We start from the raw sequence: 18,378 nt of genomic DNA on the forward strand, positions 1-18,378 counted from the left end.
CCACAGGAACATGGAAATGACCAGAACTGCACCTACACTATCACGGCGCCTAAAGGATACCGAATAACACTCAACTTTACCCAGATGGATTTGGAAGCAAGTTCTTTATCGGGTTGTTACGACTACCTTGAGGTAAGTGGATGAATAGAGTTGTTGTTGTTGTGGTGGTGTTGGTGGTGGTGGTGGTGGTTGTTGTTGGTGGTGGTTGTGGTTTTGTTGTTGTTGTTGTTGGTGGTGGTGGTGGTGGTGTTTGTGGTGGTGGTGGTGGTGGTAGTGGTGGTGTTGTTGGTGGTGGTGGTGTTTTTTCGTCATCGTTGTTGTTGTTGTTGTTGTTGTTGTTGCTGTTGTTGTTGTCGTGGTTGTCGTGGTTGTTGTTATGGTGTTGATGTTGGTGGTGGAAGTTGTTGTTGTTGTTGTTGCAACTGCTGTTGTTGCTGTTGTAGTATTTACAAACCAGCATTGTTTTCTTAAGGCTATCATGTTCTCTATTGGGGATGAATAGATTGCAGAATTAGAGAAGGAAGTTTTTGCAGAATAAATGTCAAGCAAAAATTTAAAAAAGTTGGATATTAACAGCTACAGTATTGTGTTTTCAGCGTAGCAATAGGGTCCGATATTTAGACGAGACAAGTATAATGCCGACGAGTCGAAGACGAGTCGCATTATACATTATACATGTTCGAGTCTAAATATCGGACCCTATTGCTACACTGAAAACACAATAGCGTTTATATTGCTATTCTGACATTATATTCTGTTTCAAAATAATTTTTTTGTCAGCAACAACTACCAGAATGGTCCATGTTGTTGATTGCAGACGACAATTCTGTGCGCATGTATCCACGGAAATCACCGAACATTAAAAAAAACACGGACATGTATTACGGAGAAGACTCGAGATAACAGGATGTTTAGCATTACGTCAATATGCTAGGAATCATATGACGTCATGACGTATCATGCTTGCTTACGTATATTCTATGTTCGAAAGTCTGACTTCTGATGGGGAATCGCGTGATAAAGACTGCGGTAAATCTGTAGATGATAAGAGAGCAAGGATTGTCTCAGAAGAAACGACTAGATGTTTCAGACCGGTAACTTCATTTCAACATTGCACTATACAATGGACGTTCTATGTGACAGGAGAGTTTGCTGATTTTGTGTTAAACATTGGAGAGATCGTCTGCTAGAATCAGAGATAGGTCGCTTCAGATTGCAGAGCTCTTCTTGAACTTTGCAAGGTTTGTTGCCTGTTAAAGAACTGGATTTCATACGTAATGTATGTCATGTACAGTAAGCAACAACAAAACACACACACAAAGCAAATGGCATCGTCTGTCGACTAGTCACAGAAACAAACCTGGCGAGATATGCGTGTACTTTATACACGTGGAAGAAACCGGAATCATGCGTCTTTGTATATCGGTAAAAAATGACCAACTTCCGTAGCGTTTTTCTTTGATGATCGCAATAGGGATGTGTGAGACCATCCAATCACAGCCCCCGAATTCCCCCACGTGTCTATCAGAAAAGCTATATGACGCCATCATATTCATTGAAAAAATGAAAGCGAAAAACATTATGTCAACGCACAACACAATTTGTGACCCTCCACCACGAAATGAGTCGCATGTCACCTCGCGCGGTTCTGCGCTAGGCTTAATAAAAGTCCGGGGAGTGTCTGGTAACAGTGTGAGGGTCACCTTAGTCACAGGCTTATAACTCAAACAGTTTTTGCTCTCTTCTAAAACGGTTTTCACCACTGGATAGAGCATAAAAAATTCTTTAGAAAAAATGGAAAAATATGTAAATCATGCAAAGGTGACATGCGACTCATTCCGTGGTGGAGGGTCACATTTGTCTTGTATTTTTTCGGGAATTGATTTTCACCCACACACGCACCCCCCCCCCCCCCTCCACACACACACACACACACACACACATTATACGATGTTTGATGACTTGTTGACAGACCAGCTTTTTTGTTGGTCCGAGGGGACTATATCGTCTTTTGTTTCATCTTTTTTGATATTTAGTGATAAAAGGCGATATGCTCCCCGAGGACCAACACAAAAATGCTGGTCTGACAACAAGCCACCAAACATAGTTTTTGTCATCATTTTGGTAGTGCAACAAAATTCACAATAACCCACAGGGAGACGAGTTTTTAAAATCCAATTCCGGGCCCCAAAGCATCGTCACAATAGCTCGAGATAACACGTCAAACTTGTCTGTGACGTCAAACGTAGCTTGTTGACGCTTTTCTTCGAGTCTGAAAATGTACAGAGCTGCGATCACAGGTGAGAGTTCAGTAAGTTTTGAGCATATTTCTTTCCTTTTAAGTGTTTTATGACTTTTCGTTGTGGATTTTGCGAGTACAGAGATAAGTTGCAAATTGACCATGAGTCGCCACGGTAATTATCAACATTGATTGGGTCTTCGGGAGTGAATGCTCACAATCGCTGTCCTCGGAAACAAGAATCCAAAGCCGCGATGGTTCCACACATCAAACAATCAGCCTGATTGGCTTTTACTTTGACAATCCACGTTTCATCTGAAAGCTCAAACCCATTTAGCACCTCGATTTATTGCATGGGGAACATGAGATTTATTTCCCGGCTGGATATGAATGAAAACTCGTGAAAATGATGACAAAATATATATATATATATTCACACACATACGCACATAACAAAGGTGGACATAGAAAGGGGGGGAAGGGCGACGAATTCGTTGTGTATAAGTTCAGTTTGTGTGTGTGTGGTTGTTTGTGAATCTCTTGATCGACAATTGTGGCCATTTTTGCGACTTCGGACACTGTTAACTGAAGCGTCTGATTGGAGAAACGCGGAGTTAAAGTTGGAGGCAAATGTATCCTAACTTTACTGAGCTCACTGACTCCCACTTCAACTTTAATTAATACAAGTTAAGGTTGTTTCAGTATGGCAAATATTAAAACAGATATATATATATATGTCGTGCCGAATTCACGTAATTGCCGATTCCGCGTAATGGGCAACATTTTTGCCCATTTCGCGTAATCGGCAAAACGCTGCCCAATACGTGAAATCGGCAGCGGTTTGCCGAAATCGCGTAAACGCATCTAAAACTTGCCTATTTCGTGAATTCGGCAGCCGATTACGCGGAATCGGCAGCCGATTACGCGTAATAGGCAAGTTGCCCATTACGCGAAATCGGCAATAGTGAGTTTAGTGTGTATGTTTGTTTGTGTGTATGTGCGTGCGTGCGTGTGTGTGTGTGTGTGTGTGTGTGTGTGTGTGTGTGTGTGTGTGTTTTCGTCGATACTGACCATGACTGTGCTAATATACTTTTTAGCACGCACGCACACACACACACACACACACACACAACACACAACACACACACACACACACACACACACACACACACACACACACACACACACACACACAGTATACTAGGGATGCAAACGAGGCAAACATTTATTTTCAAAACAAAAGAACGATAATAGGAAAAGATGAACAAATAGATGAACATGAAGAATTACGCATAATTGTGAAAAAGAACGCTCCTCAACAATACAAGTTAAGCTGCTATTTTCATCTTTCAGTACCACAAACACAGGTTATAGTTTGGCTGACATGCAGTTTGGTAGTAATTTTTATTTGTTTTTACATTTGCTGTTTTTCGGGTGGCAGTGACTGTGGCAGAGAGTGCCGCTTTTTCTACAAGCGCATCTCTTGGAGCTGAAGGATGTCTGACAGGCGCATTTTGCAAACCCCTGACCACCATGGGCGGAATGCTTAGTAGCGATTTTTCTAAAAGAAGAAACGGCTGTGTTTGTATCTTGAAGCTTTAGGATTTGACAATCTGCCTTCTGTAACTGGTTTCTGGAATAAGCAGTATTGACGACGCCGTGCTTTGTAGCGATCCTATACGCGCCGTGTTCTATGATTTTAGACACGACTCCGGGGATATTTCTGGCGTCGAGTCGACCCCTGTCAAACTCAGACACTGGAAGTAGGACACAGTCCCCGACGTTTAGGGAGGGTTGTTTGGCATTGCTTGAAGACAGCATTTGAGCGCTACTTTTGTCTTGGTCAAGTGAAGCCTCCGCTCGGCACGCCCTTATCTTCTTCATGTGTTCAGCAACTGTGGGGTCATCAGATGTATTGTCATTCTCTTCTTCTTGAGATCTGGGATCTGCCTGGGAACAATCGGATTGTGCTGATTCCTCATCTTCAGTCTCTAAATCTGCACTGGCAGCCACATCTTCTTTGTCTACTGCCATAACGTCTTGAGCAACGGGTTCTGCCACCCCTGTCAACTCTGGTATGGCCATGGCTTCGTCTGTAACTCCCTCTGGCCCTGTCATCTCTGGTACGGCCATGGCCTCGTCATCGACTTCCTCGGCCCCTGTCATCTCTCGTATGGCAGATTCCAGCTCTTCCTCTGTCGTCAGCACGCCTGCAACTTCTTTAGGCAGAAAGGTCTTCTACAGACCCAATCTCGGTTTTTCCCCAAACAACACCTCGTATGGAGTTTTGTTCTGCAGATTTCTGTGTGGGGATGAATTCTTTTGTAGCTGGACAAAGCGGAGCCCTTCAGACCAGTTACTGGTGCTGTTGTCGATGGTCCACGCTATCAGCATTTGCTTCACATCTGCGTTCGATCGCTCTACTGAACCCTGGCTCTGGGGATGTCAAGCCCGCCCATGTACTATGCGAAGGTTTTGCCACATGTTTTTTAGTTCGTCAACCACTGAAGCAACAGGTTTCACAGGCCGACACAAAACAGTTAATCATTTTACCGGAAATGTTCGTGTACTTATCTTGGAGAATTGTTTTAGTTTTTTCTCGCCTCCGTGCCCAGTGTTGACATGTGCCTCAAGCAGGACGTCGAATAGCTCATTCTGGGTGACGATGTACCGGGGAGTTTCTTGTTGCGTTTTCCGTATCTGCACAATGTCATTATAATTAATTTCAGTTGCATTTACGAACGCGAACACTTACACATTTGTACGTGTGTGTGTGTGTGTGTGTGTGTGTGTGTGTGTGTGTGTGTGTGTGTGTGTGTGTGTGTGTGTGTGTGTGTGTGTGTGTGTGTGTGTGTGTGTGTGTAAGAGAGATCAACACAAAATGACACATTAACAGACACGTCACACAAACAAACTTGATTGTCAATGCAAAATGAACACACGTTTCGAACAAGCTTAAGCACGTAAAAAGTTGAGAGAAAAAACAATGTTCGTGAATTGAGAGAGAGAGAGAGAGAGAGAGAGAGAGAGAGAGAGAGAGAGAGAGAGAGAGAGAGAGAGAGAGAGAAACAGAGACAGACAGAGACAGAGACAGAGATATACACAGCGAGGGACACAGAGAGAGAGAGAGAGAGAGAGAGAGAGAGAGAGAGAGAGAGAGAGAGAGAGAGAGAGAGAGAGAGAGAGAGAGAGAGAAAGGGAAAGAGAGAGAGCTCTTACTTTGATCACTTTCTTCATCCCAGCAACTTCAACCAGATCAAACTTCTCCTTAATGTAGTAAACGTTTCTGTTCTTTCGATCTCCATCGCCGGACAAGACATTCACCACGTAGCGGTAGTCGTCTGCATTGGGCAATGTGTACTTGGAAAACTTTTCATTTTTCATTTTTTCATCAAAACGCGCACGATGCTTGCCGTCCATGCTGACTGTTCCTCTGCTATCAGCAAAATGAAAGCTTAAACTAAAAGTTTAAATTTGGTATTGTTTGTGAGTTTCAATCACTAAGGCCCCTTGTTTGATTGATAATACGGGCACACGAGAACAAGTATTTCCTGAGGATATGCTCACAAACCGTTCACTCTGTGTGTGGCTCGTGTTCTTTTCTGTTATACTGTCATTGACACTGTTAGAGAGAGAGAGAGAGAGAGAGAGAGAGAGAGAGAGAGAGAGAGAGAGAGAGAGATCGACCACACACACACACACACACACACACACACACACACACACACACACACACACACACACACACACACACACACACACACCCACCCACACACGCACACTTAACTTGCTATTGCCGATTTCGCGTAATGGGCAACTTGCCCATTACGCGTAATCGGCTGCCGATTCCGCGTAATCGGCTGCCGAATTCGCGAAATAGGCAAGTTTTAGAGGCGTTTACGCGATTTCGGCAAAACGCTGCCCATTTCACGTATTGGGCAGCGTTTTGCCGATTACGCGAAATGGGCAAAAATGTTGCCCATTACGCGGAATCGGCAATTACGTGAATTCGGCACGACATATATATATATGTTAATCACGGAAAACAGTCTTTTTGGTGTGCATATAACAATAATATTGATCACAGTGACTGTTTTCGCAGAAATGGCTTCATTATGATATGTGGGTTTGTTTTTGTATTTAATACACAGATTCGGAACGGAGGAGATGATACAGCACCACTGTTTGGTCGCTACTGCAATAATCCAGTCCCGTTCGTTCGACGGTCATTTGAGAACCAGTTGTGGATGAAATTCCGCTCTGACAGCAGCGTCACAAGCGTCGGGTTTAGTGCAACCTACACTGCAGGTTAGTAACAGTGGTTGTGTTTTATGCCTAGCAACAGGATGAGGTATTAGCAAGATCTAGATCAACACTTTTCAGGACGTGTACGGGAACGTGTACGGGTAACGTCATCAAATCTAGTTTTTACGTCACGCGTTTGCCAAGATCTGCAGTCTTGTTGGTAGCAAATCAACGTATGCATTTGGAACATTGGAGAAAAAAGTGAGTCACGGGTGACGCAATATTTACACGTACACGTACAGTTCTTTGCTACAGGTTCGACCTTCTAGAACACTGTATTTTCCAGGACACAACCATAACAGAAAAACAAGTCGCGTAGGGCGAAATTACTACATTTAGTCAAGCTGTCGAACTCACAGAAACTGAACGCACTGCATTGTTTCACCAAAACCGAATAGCATCGTAAGTCCTCCTGTTCGTGGAAAAGGCAGTAAAATTAAAAAGCCGGTATAGTGCGAAAGTGGTTGCATTGAATGGGAAAGCACGCTTTTCTGTACCTCTGTTCTTTTTAACTTTCTGAGCTTGTTTTTAATCCAAACATAACATGTCTTTATGTTTTTTGGAATCAGGAACCGACAAGGAATACGCTAAAATTGTTTTTAAATCGATTTTGGAAATGAAAATTTAATCATAATTTTAATATTTTTAACTTTCAGAGCTTGTCTTTAATTCAAATATAAAATCTGTATATATTCTTTGAATCAGGAAATGACGAATAATAAGATGAAATTGTTTATGGATCGTTTTATAAAAAAAATATTTTAATTACAATTTTCAGATTTGTAATGACCAAACTCATAATTTTAATTGTTAAACCTCCAAGCTGAAATGCAATACCAAAGTCCGGACTTTGTCGAAGATTGCTTGACCAAAATTGCAATCAATTTGGTCAAAAAATGAGGGCGTGACAGTGCGGCCTCAACTTTTACTAAAAGCCGAATATGACGTCATCAAAGACATTTATTGAAAAAATGGAGAACCCATATGTCCGGGAATATCATACCCAGAAACTTTCATGTGAAATTTCATGCAGATCGGTCCAGTAGTTTTCTCTGAATCGCTCTACACACACATGCACATACATTTATTCATACACACACACATACACCACGACCCTCGTCTCGATTCCCTGTTTTTGTTAAAACATTTAGTCAAAACTTGACTAAATCTTTAAAAAGAAATTTTAAAAAAGTCAAAGAAAAGAAGTCCTTAATATGGCTTTGTCACTGTCTGTTATTTTGTGTGCCTGTCTTTGTGGTTGTTTGTGAGTCTCTCTCTCTCTCTCTCTCTCTCTCTCTCTCTCTCTCTCTCTCTCTCTCTCTCTCTCTCTCTCTCTCTCTATCTCTCTCTCTCTCTCTCTCTCTCTCTCTTAGGGCGAGGGCCAGATGCAAAAAAGTATACCAATGCTTATTCTGTTACCCTCGTAAAATAAAGAATTGTGATTGTCATTGTCATTCTCTCTCTCTCTCTCTCTCTCTCTCTCTCTCTCTCTCTCTCTCTCTCTCTCTCTCTCTCTCTCTCTCTCTCTCTCTCTCTCTCTCCCTCTCTCTCTCATTTTTCCACCCTCTCTCTCTAGTCTCTGTCTGTCTCTCTCATTCTCCCCCTCTCTCTCTCTCTTTCTCCCTCTCTCGCTCTTTCCCTCCCCCTCCCCCTCTCTCTCCCTTTCTCTCTCTCATTCACCCCCCCCCTCTCTCTCTCTCTCTACCCACCGTGTGTGTTCGCAGAACCGAGCAACGACACCTTCCTCCTCATCACCAGCAGCGGGAGATCCGGTGTTTCCAACGACGGCTCCATTTTCCGCGTGGACACGAACACCATCAGTAACTATCGTGTTCCCTTCAACGTGTCGGACGGGCCGGACAACCCTATTGCCGTTGACTACGATCCGGTCCAGAAGAGGATCTACTGGACTGAGAACGGGCGGTACCAGAACGGCATTCGCTCCTCTTTCCTCAACGGCACCGATGTTGAGACAGTCCTCAACGCTAGCAGAGGTGAGTGGGTTCATAGTGACGTTTTGGTCAAGAATCTGCATTAGCAAGATCTAGATCAGCACTTTTCAGGACGTGTACGGGAACGTGTACGGGAAACGTCATCAAATCTAGTTTTTACGTCACGCGTTTGCTAAGATCTGCAGTCTTGGTGGGAGCAAAACAATGTATGCATTTGCAACATTGGAAACAAAAGTGAATCACGGGTGACACAATATCTACACGTAGTACACATTCGATCATCTAGAACACTGTATTATTGGATGTTCAAAATTTCCCTAACGCTCGCAGAGGTGAGTGGGCTCATAGTGACGTTTTGGTCAAGAAGTAGAGGTTATATACATGCCGAGTCTCAGTGATTATCAAAAATAATGGTCGAAGTTAGCGGATCATGAAAAATGCGAGCTTCAGCGAGCTTTTTCATGACCGCGAACTGAGACCATTATTTTTGATAATCACTGAGACGAGGTATGTAACCTCTTTATTCCTCCTTTCTTCAGTTATTCAAAGAAAAGAGGAGTTTTTGTGCGAACGTTTGATCGAATCATATTCATCCAACCAGTCTACCTGCGCAGGCGATCGATTAATGCGCGGTTGTATAGTTCCGTGCAAATCATTCAATTCTGTTAACACTTCTTGTCAGTTTCCATGTTTTGAACTAAAATCAAGTACACAGTTATGTTGTCATTCTGCCGTGGCGGTAAAGGCAGATAGTGTGTGTTCTGTTCATGCTTTGGTATCGCTCAGGAAATGTTCTTTCCTCGAATGTGACTAGCAGACGAAGTTTTACACCCGTGTTCCAACGTTAAAAACTGTATGAAGTTCAGTTTTCTGGGGCAAAATAGTGTATGAAACCGCTGCATGTTCTTTAAGTTGATTAAATGTTTGCAATTGATTGCGTGTGATCTGTTTATAAAATGAAATATTGTTGAAAACTGACCGTCGGATTGCAGTCTTGTCGATGCAGCCGAAATCTGGAAGGGGAACTACTCGTGTCGCTAGACAAAGTATGAGAGTTACTTTTCCTTGGAATCTTGCTAGCGATAAACGATTGTGCACGGCAGATGTGAATTCAGAAAACAACCAAACTCATGGATTTTATATTGAGATTCATGTGTTCAAGCCTGTAGTTGCTGGTTTAAATGCGGTATGGTTTTATTTTTTGCTCCAGAAATGTATATTGTGTACATTAGAGTGTTCTGAACTTTTGAGTCGCAAAAAGTAGATCCACAATGTGTACAGTCTCTACCCATGAGCTATCGAGGATTCGGGCCCGTTGATGGGTAAGTGATTTTGGTTGTTGGGTAAGTTACCGAAACATAATTAGCCCTACAAGTTTACAGAGAGAAAGAAGCAGTGGGGGGAATAATCGGCATTATTGGATGTTCAAAATGTCCTTAACGAGGTGAGTGAGTTCATTGTGACGTTTTGGTCAAGAATCTGAATTATTGGATGTTCATAATTTCCCTAACGAGGTGAGTGAGTTCATAGTGACGTTATTGTCAAGAAGCTGAATTATTGGATGTTCATAATTTCCCTAACGAGGTGAGTGAGTTCATAGTGACGTTATTGTCAAGAATCTGAATTATTGGATGTTCAAAATTTCCTTAACGAGGTGAGTGGGTTCATAATGACGTTTTGGTCAAGAATCTGCATTATTGGATGTTCAAAATTTCCTCAACGCTCGCAGAGGTTAGTGGGTTCGTAGTGACGTTTTGGTCAAGAACCAGTGCATTATGGGATGTTTAAAATTTCCTCAACGCTCGCAGAGGTTAGTGGGTTCGTAGTGACGTTTTGGTCAAGAATCTGCATTATGGGATGTTCAAAATTTCCTCAATGCTCGCAGAGGTTAGTGGGTTCGTAGTGACGTTTTGGTCAAGAATCTGCATTGTGGGATGTTCAAAATTTCCTCAACGCTCGCAGAGGTTAGTGGGTTCGTAGTGACGTTTTGGCCAAGAATCTTCATTATGGGATGTTCAAAATTTCCTCAACGCTTGCAGAGGTTAGTGGGTTCGTAGTGACGTTTTGGTCAAGAATCTTCATTATTGGATGTTCAAAATTTCCTCAACGCTCGCAGAGGTTAGTGGGTTCGTAGTGACGTTTTGGTCAAGAATCTGCATTATGGGATGTTCAAAATTTCCTTAACGAGGTTAGTGGGTTCGTAGTGACGTTTTGGTCAAGAATCTGCATTATGGGATGTTTAAAATGTCCTTAACGAGGTTAGTGGGTTCGTAGTGACGTTTTGGTCAAGAATCTGCATTATTGGATGTTCAAAATGTCCTTAACGAGGTTAGTGGGTTCGTAGTGACGTTTTGGTCAAGAATCTGAATTATGGGATGTTCAAAATGTCCTTAACGAGGTTAGTGGGTTCGTAGTGACGTTTTGGTCAAGAATCTGCATTATTGGATGTTCAAAATGTCCTTAACGAGGTTAGTGGGTTCGTAGTGACGTTTTGGTCAAGAATCTGCATTATTGGATGTTCAAAATGTCCTTAACGAGGTTAGTGGGTTCGTAGTGACTGGGACGTTTTGGTCAAGAATCTGCATTATTGGATGTTCAAAATGTCCTTAACGAGGTTAGTGGGTTCGTAGTGACGTTTTGGTCAAGAATCTGAATTATGGGATGTTCTGGGCTGAGGGGCACAAAGCGAAAGTGGGCGCCACCCAAACGGGTGAGAACAAACCGCGGGGTTTGATTCGTTGAATTCACAACAAATCTCAATTTCAACCAATCAAACACCGCGGCTGACTCCCACCTGGTTGGTAACTTTCTCGTGCTCATCGGCCCTTGGGTACAGTGTGTGATGTTTTCAATCCTTTCATTGCACACTGTATCATTGGAACGACCAGTAGAACGAACAATTTTGGATTTCTGTTGCGAATACTAAAGATATTCATGACACAAACATCAAAAAGCCAAAGCACACATTTTCTGTTATTTCAAATGTGTTTGTGCATTGAGGTCCATGTCACATCATCTTGTGTCTACGTTGTGCGAGTGGTGTATTTAGTTATGCGTGTTATGTATCAGATGCAGACATGCTTAGTTTAACGTTTTCTCGTATGCACTGTCACATAATTATGTCCATTGTTAGTATTGAACAAAATGTTAGCTCGGGACAGACCCACTACTGAACACCGTCGAAGTGACTCAGCAGAAGTGCAGTGTCATCTTCCGAGGGTAGCCCACCGCAGCGACCCGACATCCCTCCCTGGAGCGTCTGTAAAATCGGTAAGTCTGGCAGCGGAATGAAATTCAGATGTAGATGGAGCAGTGAGTGCAGGGACGGGGCGGTGTGAGAGCACAACGGGACAAGGAACAGGTGTAAAAACGGGAAAAAACAAAAAAACTTCTTTTTTTTTTATTGAAATGCAGCGGCCACTCTTGACGGCATCGCGGTGGACCATCTCTCCAGACTCATCTTTTACACAGACGCTGGCAACAACCGGGTTGCCATGGTGACCATGTCCTCCTACGCCCACAAAACCATCGTCACCACGGGAGTAATGAATCCTCGTGCCATTGTGCTTGACATAAAAAATGGGTATGTGGTTACAAGGAGCTAAACACTCGTGTGTGATGTGTTAGACACATAGCGTGTATTGGTTGATGTTCAGAGCACATTTGCTTCCAACGTTTCTTTCTTTCCTGATTCTGTATGATGTTTGTTATATTAAACGCGCGCGCATGCACACACTCACACACACACGCACGCAAGCACTCACACACACACACACACGCACACACACACACACACACACACACACTCACGCACGCACACGCACACACGCGCGCGCGCACGCACACACGCACGCACGCCCGGACGCACGCACGCACGCACACACACACACACTCACATACTCACACACACACACACACACACACACACACACACACACACACACACACACACACACACACACACACGCACGCACACACACATACATCACACACACACACACACACACACACACACACACACACACACACACACACACACCTTTCCATTTCAACTTATGCCTACGCTGTTTGGACCCAGTACATGGAACAACACACACAACATGTATACATGGAACAACACACACAACATGTATACATGGAACAACACGCACAACATGTATACATGGAACAACACACACATGTATTCATGGAACAACACACACACAACATGTATACATGGAACAACACACACAACATGTATACATGGAACAACATTAACACACACACATGTATACATGTAACAACACACACAACATGTATGCATGGAACAACACACACAACATGTATACATGGAACAACACACACAACATGTATACATGGAACAACACACACAACATGTATGCATGGAACAACACACACAACATGTATACATGGAACAACACACACATGTATACATGGAACAACACACACAACATGTATACATGGAACAACACACACAACATGTATACATGGAACAACACACACAACATGATTGTATACATGGAACAACACACACAACATGTATACATGGAACAACATGTATACATGGAACAGCACACACAACATGTATTCACAGATACCTCCCTTCACACTCATTTCAAGACCGCCTTCTCTGTGTTGTCCGATTTAAGGATACGTAAATAGAAGTTGTATTCATGTATAATATTCATGAGTTGTTAATGCGAAAGATTTTGTATGAGTGCGCCTTGAGTCGCCTTGTGGTGAGATATGTGCGCGTTATAAATGCTTGTATTGTTATTATTATTATAATGTCCCTGTCAAAAGAAAGATCTAAGGTACTTTGCTTTGTGCTGGAATACTAAACACTGTACTTAATTTTCCCTCGATTGATTATTGGTTTTCTACTTAATCCTGTAAGAATAGAAAAGATCCTGATCGAATGTTTGCACGAGTTGCTGTTAAAGTAAAGTGCTGACCTGTCTCTAAACAAATCAAGTTAGCTACTTTCCTGTCTCAATAAACACTTTAAAAAATATATTTTTGCTAAATTGTGGATGAAATCGTCAAACAATAATGACCCTGAACCACTCGATTGTCGGAGGAATGTAATTACCAAACAATCTTATATAACAGTAATCAATTGCAAGACAAAACAACCAGGAAAATAACCAGAAAAGGTATCCAAGGGAGGCAATCGACGTGCTGAGAGTCAAGGGAAATGTGTAGCTGTTGTTTCCCTTTTAAAAGTCATTTGTGACCGTAAAACTAAAAGCACGTTCATGATAATTAGTGACGTTCATGATAATTAGTGACGTTCATGATAATTAGTGACGTTCATGATAATTAGTGTCACAGTCACAGGGTTTTAAGCTAGGGTAATGGTCCCTTGTAAAAGTCATTTGTGATGGTAAAACTAAAAGCACATTCATAACAGATTTAGTCATAGGATTTTTAGCTAGGGTTATGCTTTGTCTACTAATCTGCGTTCCCTGGTCGTTACACAGTGTCCTGTTCTGGAGCGACTGGTCATCTCCGGCCAAAATCGAGCGAGCCAACTATGACGGAAGTGACCGAAGGGCTGTGGTCGACATGAGCCTGTATTACACCAATGGACTGGCCCTCGATGTCCAGAGTGAGTGTATTATGTGTGTGTTCGTGTGTGTGTGTGTGTGTGTGTGTGTGTGTGTGTGTGTGTGTGTGTGTGTGTGTGTGTGTGTGTGTGTGTGTGTGTGTGTGTGTTACTGTTCACCTGTGTGCGTGCGTGTGTGTGTGCGTGTGTTAGTGAATGTGTGTGTGTGTGTGTGTGCGTGCGTGTGTGTGTGTGTATGTGTGTGTGTGTGTCAACGTGTGCGTGTGTGTGTGTGTGTGTGTGTGTGTGTGTGCGTGTGTGTGTGTGTGTGTGTGTGTGTGTGTGTGTGTGTGTGTGAGACAGACAGAGTAAGAGAGAAAGAGACAGACACACACAGAGATGGCTTATTCAAGAAACACTGCTCTGTTATAGAAAGCAATACAAATACTCGCACGTAGTTCATGTGTCATCTCTCCCCCAACAAAAACACCCACCGATGCTGTATTTCCCATCAACCCCACCTCCTCTCGCCCTCTTTCGCTTTTCCAAATCCAACCTTCCTTTTGCACGTGCAAATAACCTAGATAAACGTAAGTGTCAGCATTCACATCCTGTTACATCCCATAATTATTGTCTAGCTGCAACCTGATTCTCAGGTGTAACAGGAAGTAAAAATTGACAATGGCCGCACTTAGGGATTTGCTTCAACATAAATATTATCTAACAGATAATACTAGGCGGATATGGATAGGTTTATTATATTACACTACTCACGGCTGAATTCAGAGTAGGGGAGATGGCCCTATGTTTGCCACCTTACACTGTAAATTGAAGTGTTCCACTGTTGAACACACTTTTTGTAACCAGTTGTGAACACTGTGCGACATACTATATAACTCTACTACCACATGTACCACACATGGTGAACACTGTGCGACATACTATATAACTCTACTACCACATGTACCACACATGGTGAACACTGTGCGACATACTATATAACTCTACTACCACATGTACCACACATGGTGAACACTGTGCGACATACTATATAACTCTACTACCACATGTACCACACATGGTAAACAATGTGTGCTAGTTCTGCAAGTAGGTTATTATTATTCCGCACATTGTTCACAACTGGTTACACCAACAATGTGTTCAAAAGTGGAACACTTCAATTTACAGTGTAACGTTTAGGATATGTGGTTCCGCACGCGCTCTTCTTCCATATTCCCAAACACCGTCGCTGAAAACGAAGATGTATACGCTATGGGACAGGTAAGAAGAATCAACAAGATTAGTATGTGCTTATTATTTAATAAAGTACTATTAGTTTTGTTTTGATATGTTATTTGTTGAAAAAAGCAAGCTGTTAAAACATAGTGCCAAACGTCGCAGCGTTCCCATGCAATAACGTCCCCGCTATTACATTGATCCTACACATTATTTATAGACTATTTCAGCACATGAACATGGTCCCAGGACACATACTTAATAAAGTCCAGAGGTAATAATTCCGATGTTCCAAACTGGACATGAAGATCTTTAAGCAGAAACTGTCTAAATCGCCTTTCTGGGAAAGATTTTGGTGAATTTGATTTTTATGAAATAAAGGGGGTCTTCCCCGATTGTGGTGCCATCAATCTAAACCCAACACCAGGCTGTGTAGCACTTGGGGCAAATACAACTTTTGCATTCAATTTTTTTCTCTCCAGGAGTAACCCTTTTAACCGATTTTGTCAACGCCGCCATTTTTGAAAGATTTTCCGGCGAAGTTGACCTTAATGAAATCCAGAGGACATTCATTGTATGTTGTGTCATCAGTCCAAAACCCAAATCCCATTAAATTACATATCCATACCCAACTCACAAATAGCAATTAACTCTAGTTCAGTGCTGGTAACGCTGTACGCGTCCCCTTGGTAACCAAGGGAGACCACTCTAAAAAAGAAAGTGATCCATCCCATAATGCCAGACTATCAACAGTCCGACATCCGTATGCGCGCGCATACGCCGCCATCTTATCATTCCACTCTCAGCGAGCGACGTGTCTGGTCGCGTTTTGTTGTACGCTCCGGCTGTGTTCAGCCTTGGTCTTTGTTTCCTGACTTTGACTTTGCCCCTTGGTCTGCCGCCGAGCTTTGTCAATACCCTGGCTGTTTTTGGGTGAGAGCTTTCTTGTTTTATGTAACTTTGGCGACGTTTCTGTCGCACGTTTGTGAACTTGTAAAATTTTTCAGTTTCGAAAATTTTTTGTGAGTTCGCTTTGACATGGCGGAGTGCGCCAAGAATAGAACTAGTTCGAGACAGGCTGCTGCTTCAGCTTCTCCGGCTGCTAGTACTTCTTCCTCTAAGAGAAGTTCTTCGTCTAGAAGAAAGAGTGATGGGTTTTCCGCCACTTCTCAGATAGAACCGGGAAATGTAGGATGTGATGTTGATGTTGTTGTTGACAAGCCTTCGTCCGCCATTTTGTCCGCGAAGAAGGACAAGGTCACACGTAGTGAAAAGGATAAGGATGTTGTTAAACCGGTTGTTTCGTCGGGGGCTCCTGGTGATTCAGGTGTGTCTCCCGCCGATATTGCGTCATTGCTTTTGACTTTAAGTACACAGGTTTCTACTTTGGCGGCCGATTTGTCGTCGACGAAAGCAGAGATTCGCGCACTTCCGGCTGGCGTCTTCGATGTCTCTTTGTTGGGTAGAGTCAGGTCTTCTCCGACTCCTTCCACTTCCGGTTTCGCTTCCCCTCCCGCTGCGGTTTCCGCTGTGGCTGCTCCTACCGTGGTTCGGGCGGAAGTGCAGGCGGCTCAGCATGCTGATGGTCGGCTGGTGTCCCTTCTGCATGAGCCGGTGCGCTCTAAAGGTATGTCTTCCCCACAAGTTACCAGGTTCTCTGGTGACGGTGGGGTGCGATCACAGGAGAGAGTAGCCACGTGCGTGGTGAAAGCCCTCCTGCAATTTCTGGCCAATGGCATCGCGCCGGCCCAGCAGTTGCAGGGAGCCCTGTGAATCGTATGAACTCTGCATATACCTCTGATTCAGTGTCGGGTATGCCGGTTCTAATTCCGTCCCGGGGGACGGATGGTGGGTGTGACTCCGAGGACTTTGCAAGTCTCTCTGGCGTTGACCCACCTGGCTGTGAATCGTAAGAACTTGCATATACCTCTGATGCAGTGTCGGGTATGCCGGTTCTACTTCCGCCCTGGGGGCAGGAAGTTGGGTGTGTCTCAGAGGACCGCTGCAGGTCTGCAAGTCTCTCTGGTGCGCATCTACCTGACTACGATGGCGAGCAGGAAGGGTGCGTCCATGGTTGGATGACGCCCAGCTTACTTGCCGTTCTAGTTGTCCAGTGCGGTGACGTGGGCTAACGAGAATGGCATTTAAGTTTTGTGGAACTTGGTGATTCTGGGATTGACCGCGAACGGCGGCTTTCCTGGGGTCACCTTCCTGATTGCGATTGCGAGCATGAAGGAAAGGATAACGAGGGTGCGTCCATGGTGGACGACACCCAGCTTACTTGCCGTTCAAGTTGTCCAGCGCAGTGACGTGGGCAGCGGAAAACGGCATTTAGGTTTTGTGGAAGTTGATGATTCTAGGATCGACCGCGAACGGCGGCTTTCCGGGGGTCACCTTCCTGATTGCGTTTGCGAGCATGAAGGAAAGGATAACGAGGGCGCGTCCACGGTGGACGACACCCAGCTTACTTGCCGTTCAAGTTGCCCAGCGCAGTGACGTGGGCAGCGGAAAACGGCATTTAGGTTTTGTGGAAGTTGGTGATTCTAGGATCTACCGCGAACGGCTTGGCCGGGAACGTCTTTCCGGGGGTCACCTTCCTGATTGCGATTGCGAGCATGAAGGAAAGGATAACGAATGTACTTCCATATGAGAGTGGTTCATGGGGATGGACGACACCCAGCTTAACTTGCCGTTCAAGTTGTCCAGCGCAGTGACGTGGGCGGCGGAGAACGGCATTTAAGTTTTGTCCGGAAGGGGTGGTTGAGAGCTAGGCGTTACTTACTCCACCTCTATCTGGTTCTGACTTCTGGAAGTTCGGGGGAACAGGATGTTCGCTTCAGCTTCCGGGAATCGTTATCCATTGCCCTGGAGTTGGCAAATGGCCGCGTGTAGCCGGGTTCTCCGGTGGAAGTGGTGTACGTTCGCAGGAGGAATGTAGCACGCATTTTCGTGGCTGGGCAACGTAAGCTTCCGCCCAGGGGGCAGGAAGTTGTTGGGCTGGGTGATTCTTGGGTTGACCATGCGAGTCTCTCTGGGGGTCACCTTTCTAACTTGGATATTGACAGGAAGGGGTGGCTGAGAAAAGTTTTCTTTACTTC

At 43.9% G+C, this 18,378-nt stretch overlaps 1 protein-coding gene across 3 annotated transcripts in view; it reads left to right on the plus strand.

The window, feature by feature from the left end:
* The window catches only part of LOC138947128 (low-density lipoprotein receptor-related protein 4-like), a gene marked incomplete at its 5' end in the record, with an annotated part of 61,190 nt that overhangs the window by 53 nt on the left and 42,759 nt on the right, over positions 1 to 18,378 (plus strand). For all 3 annotated transcript variants that reach the window (XM_070318571.1, XM_070318572.1, XM_070318573.1), the window contains 5 exon segments: positions 1 to 132; positions 6,391 to 6,547; positions 8,269 to 8,538; positions 11,911 to 12,079; positions 13,980 to 14,107. The exon segment at positions 1 to 132 is cut by the window's left edge and continues 53 nt beyond it. In XM_070318571.1, coding sequence (XP_070174672.1) covers positions 1 to 132; positions 6,391 to 6,547; positions 8,269 to 8,538; positions 11,911 to 12,079; positions 13,980 to 14,107 — 856 coding nt within the window.

Source organism: Littorina saxatilis, linkage group LG14 (assembly GCF_037325665.1).
Source record: "Littorina saxatilis isolate snail1 linkage group LG14, US_GU_Lsax_2.0, whole genome shotgun sequence".
Classification (NCBI taxonomy): Eukaryota; Metazoa; Mollusca; class Gastropoda; order Littorinimorpha; family Littorinidae; genus Littorina; species Littorina saxatilis.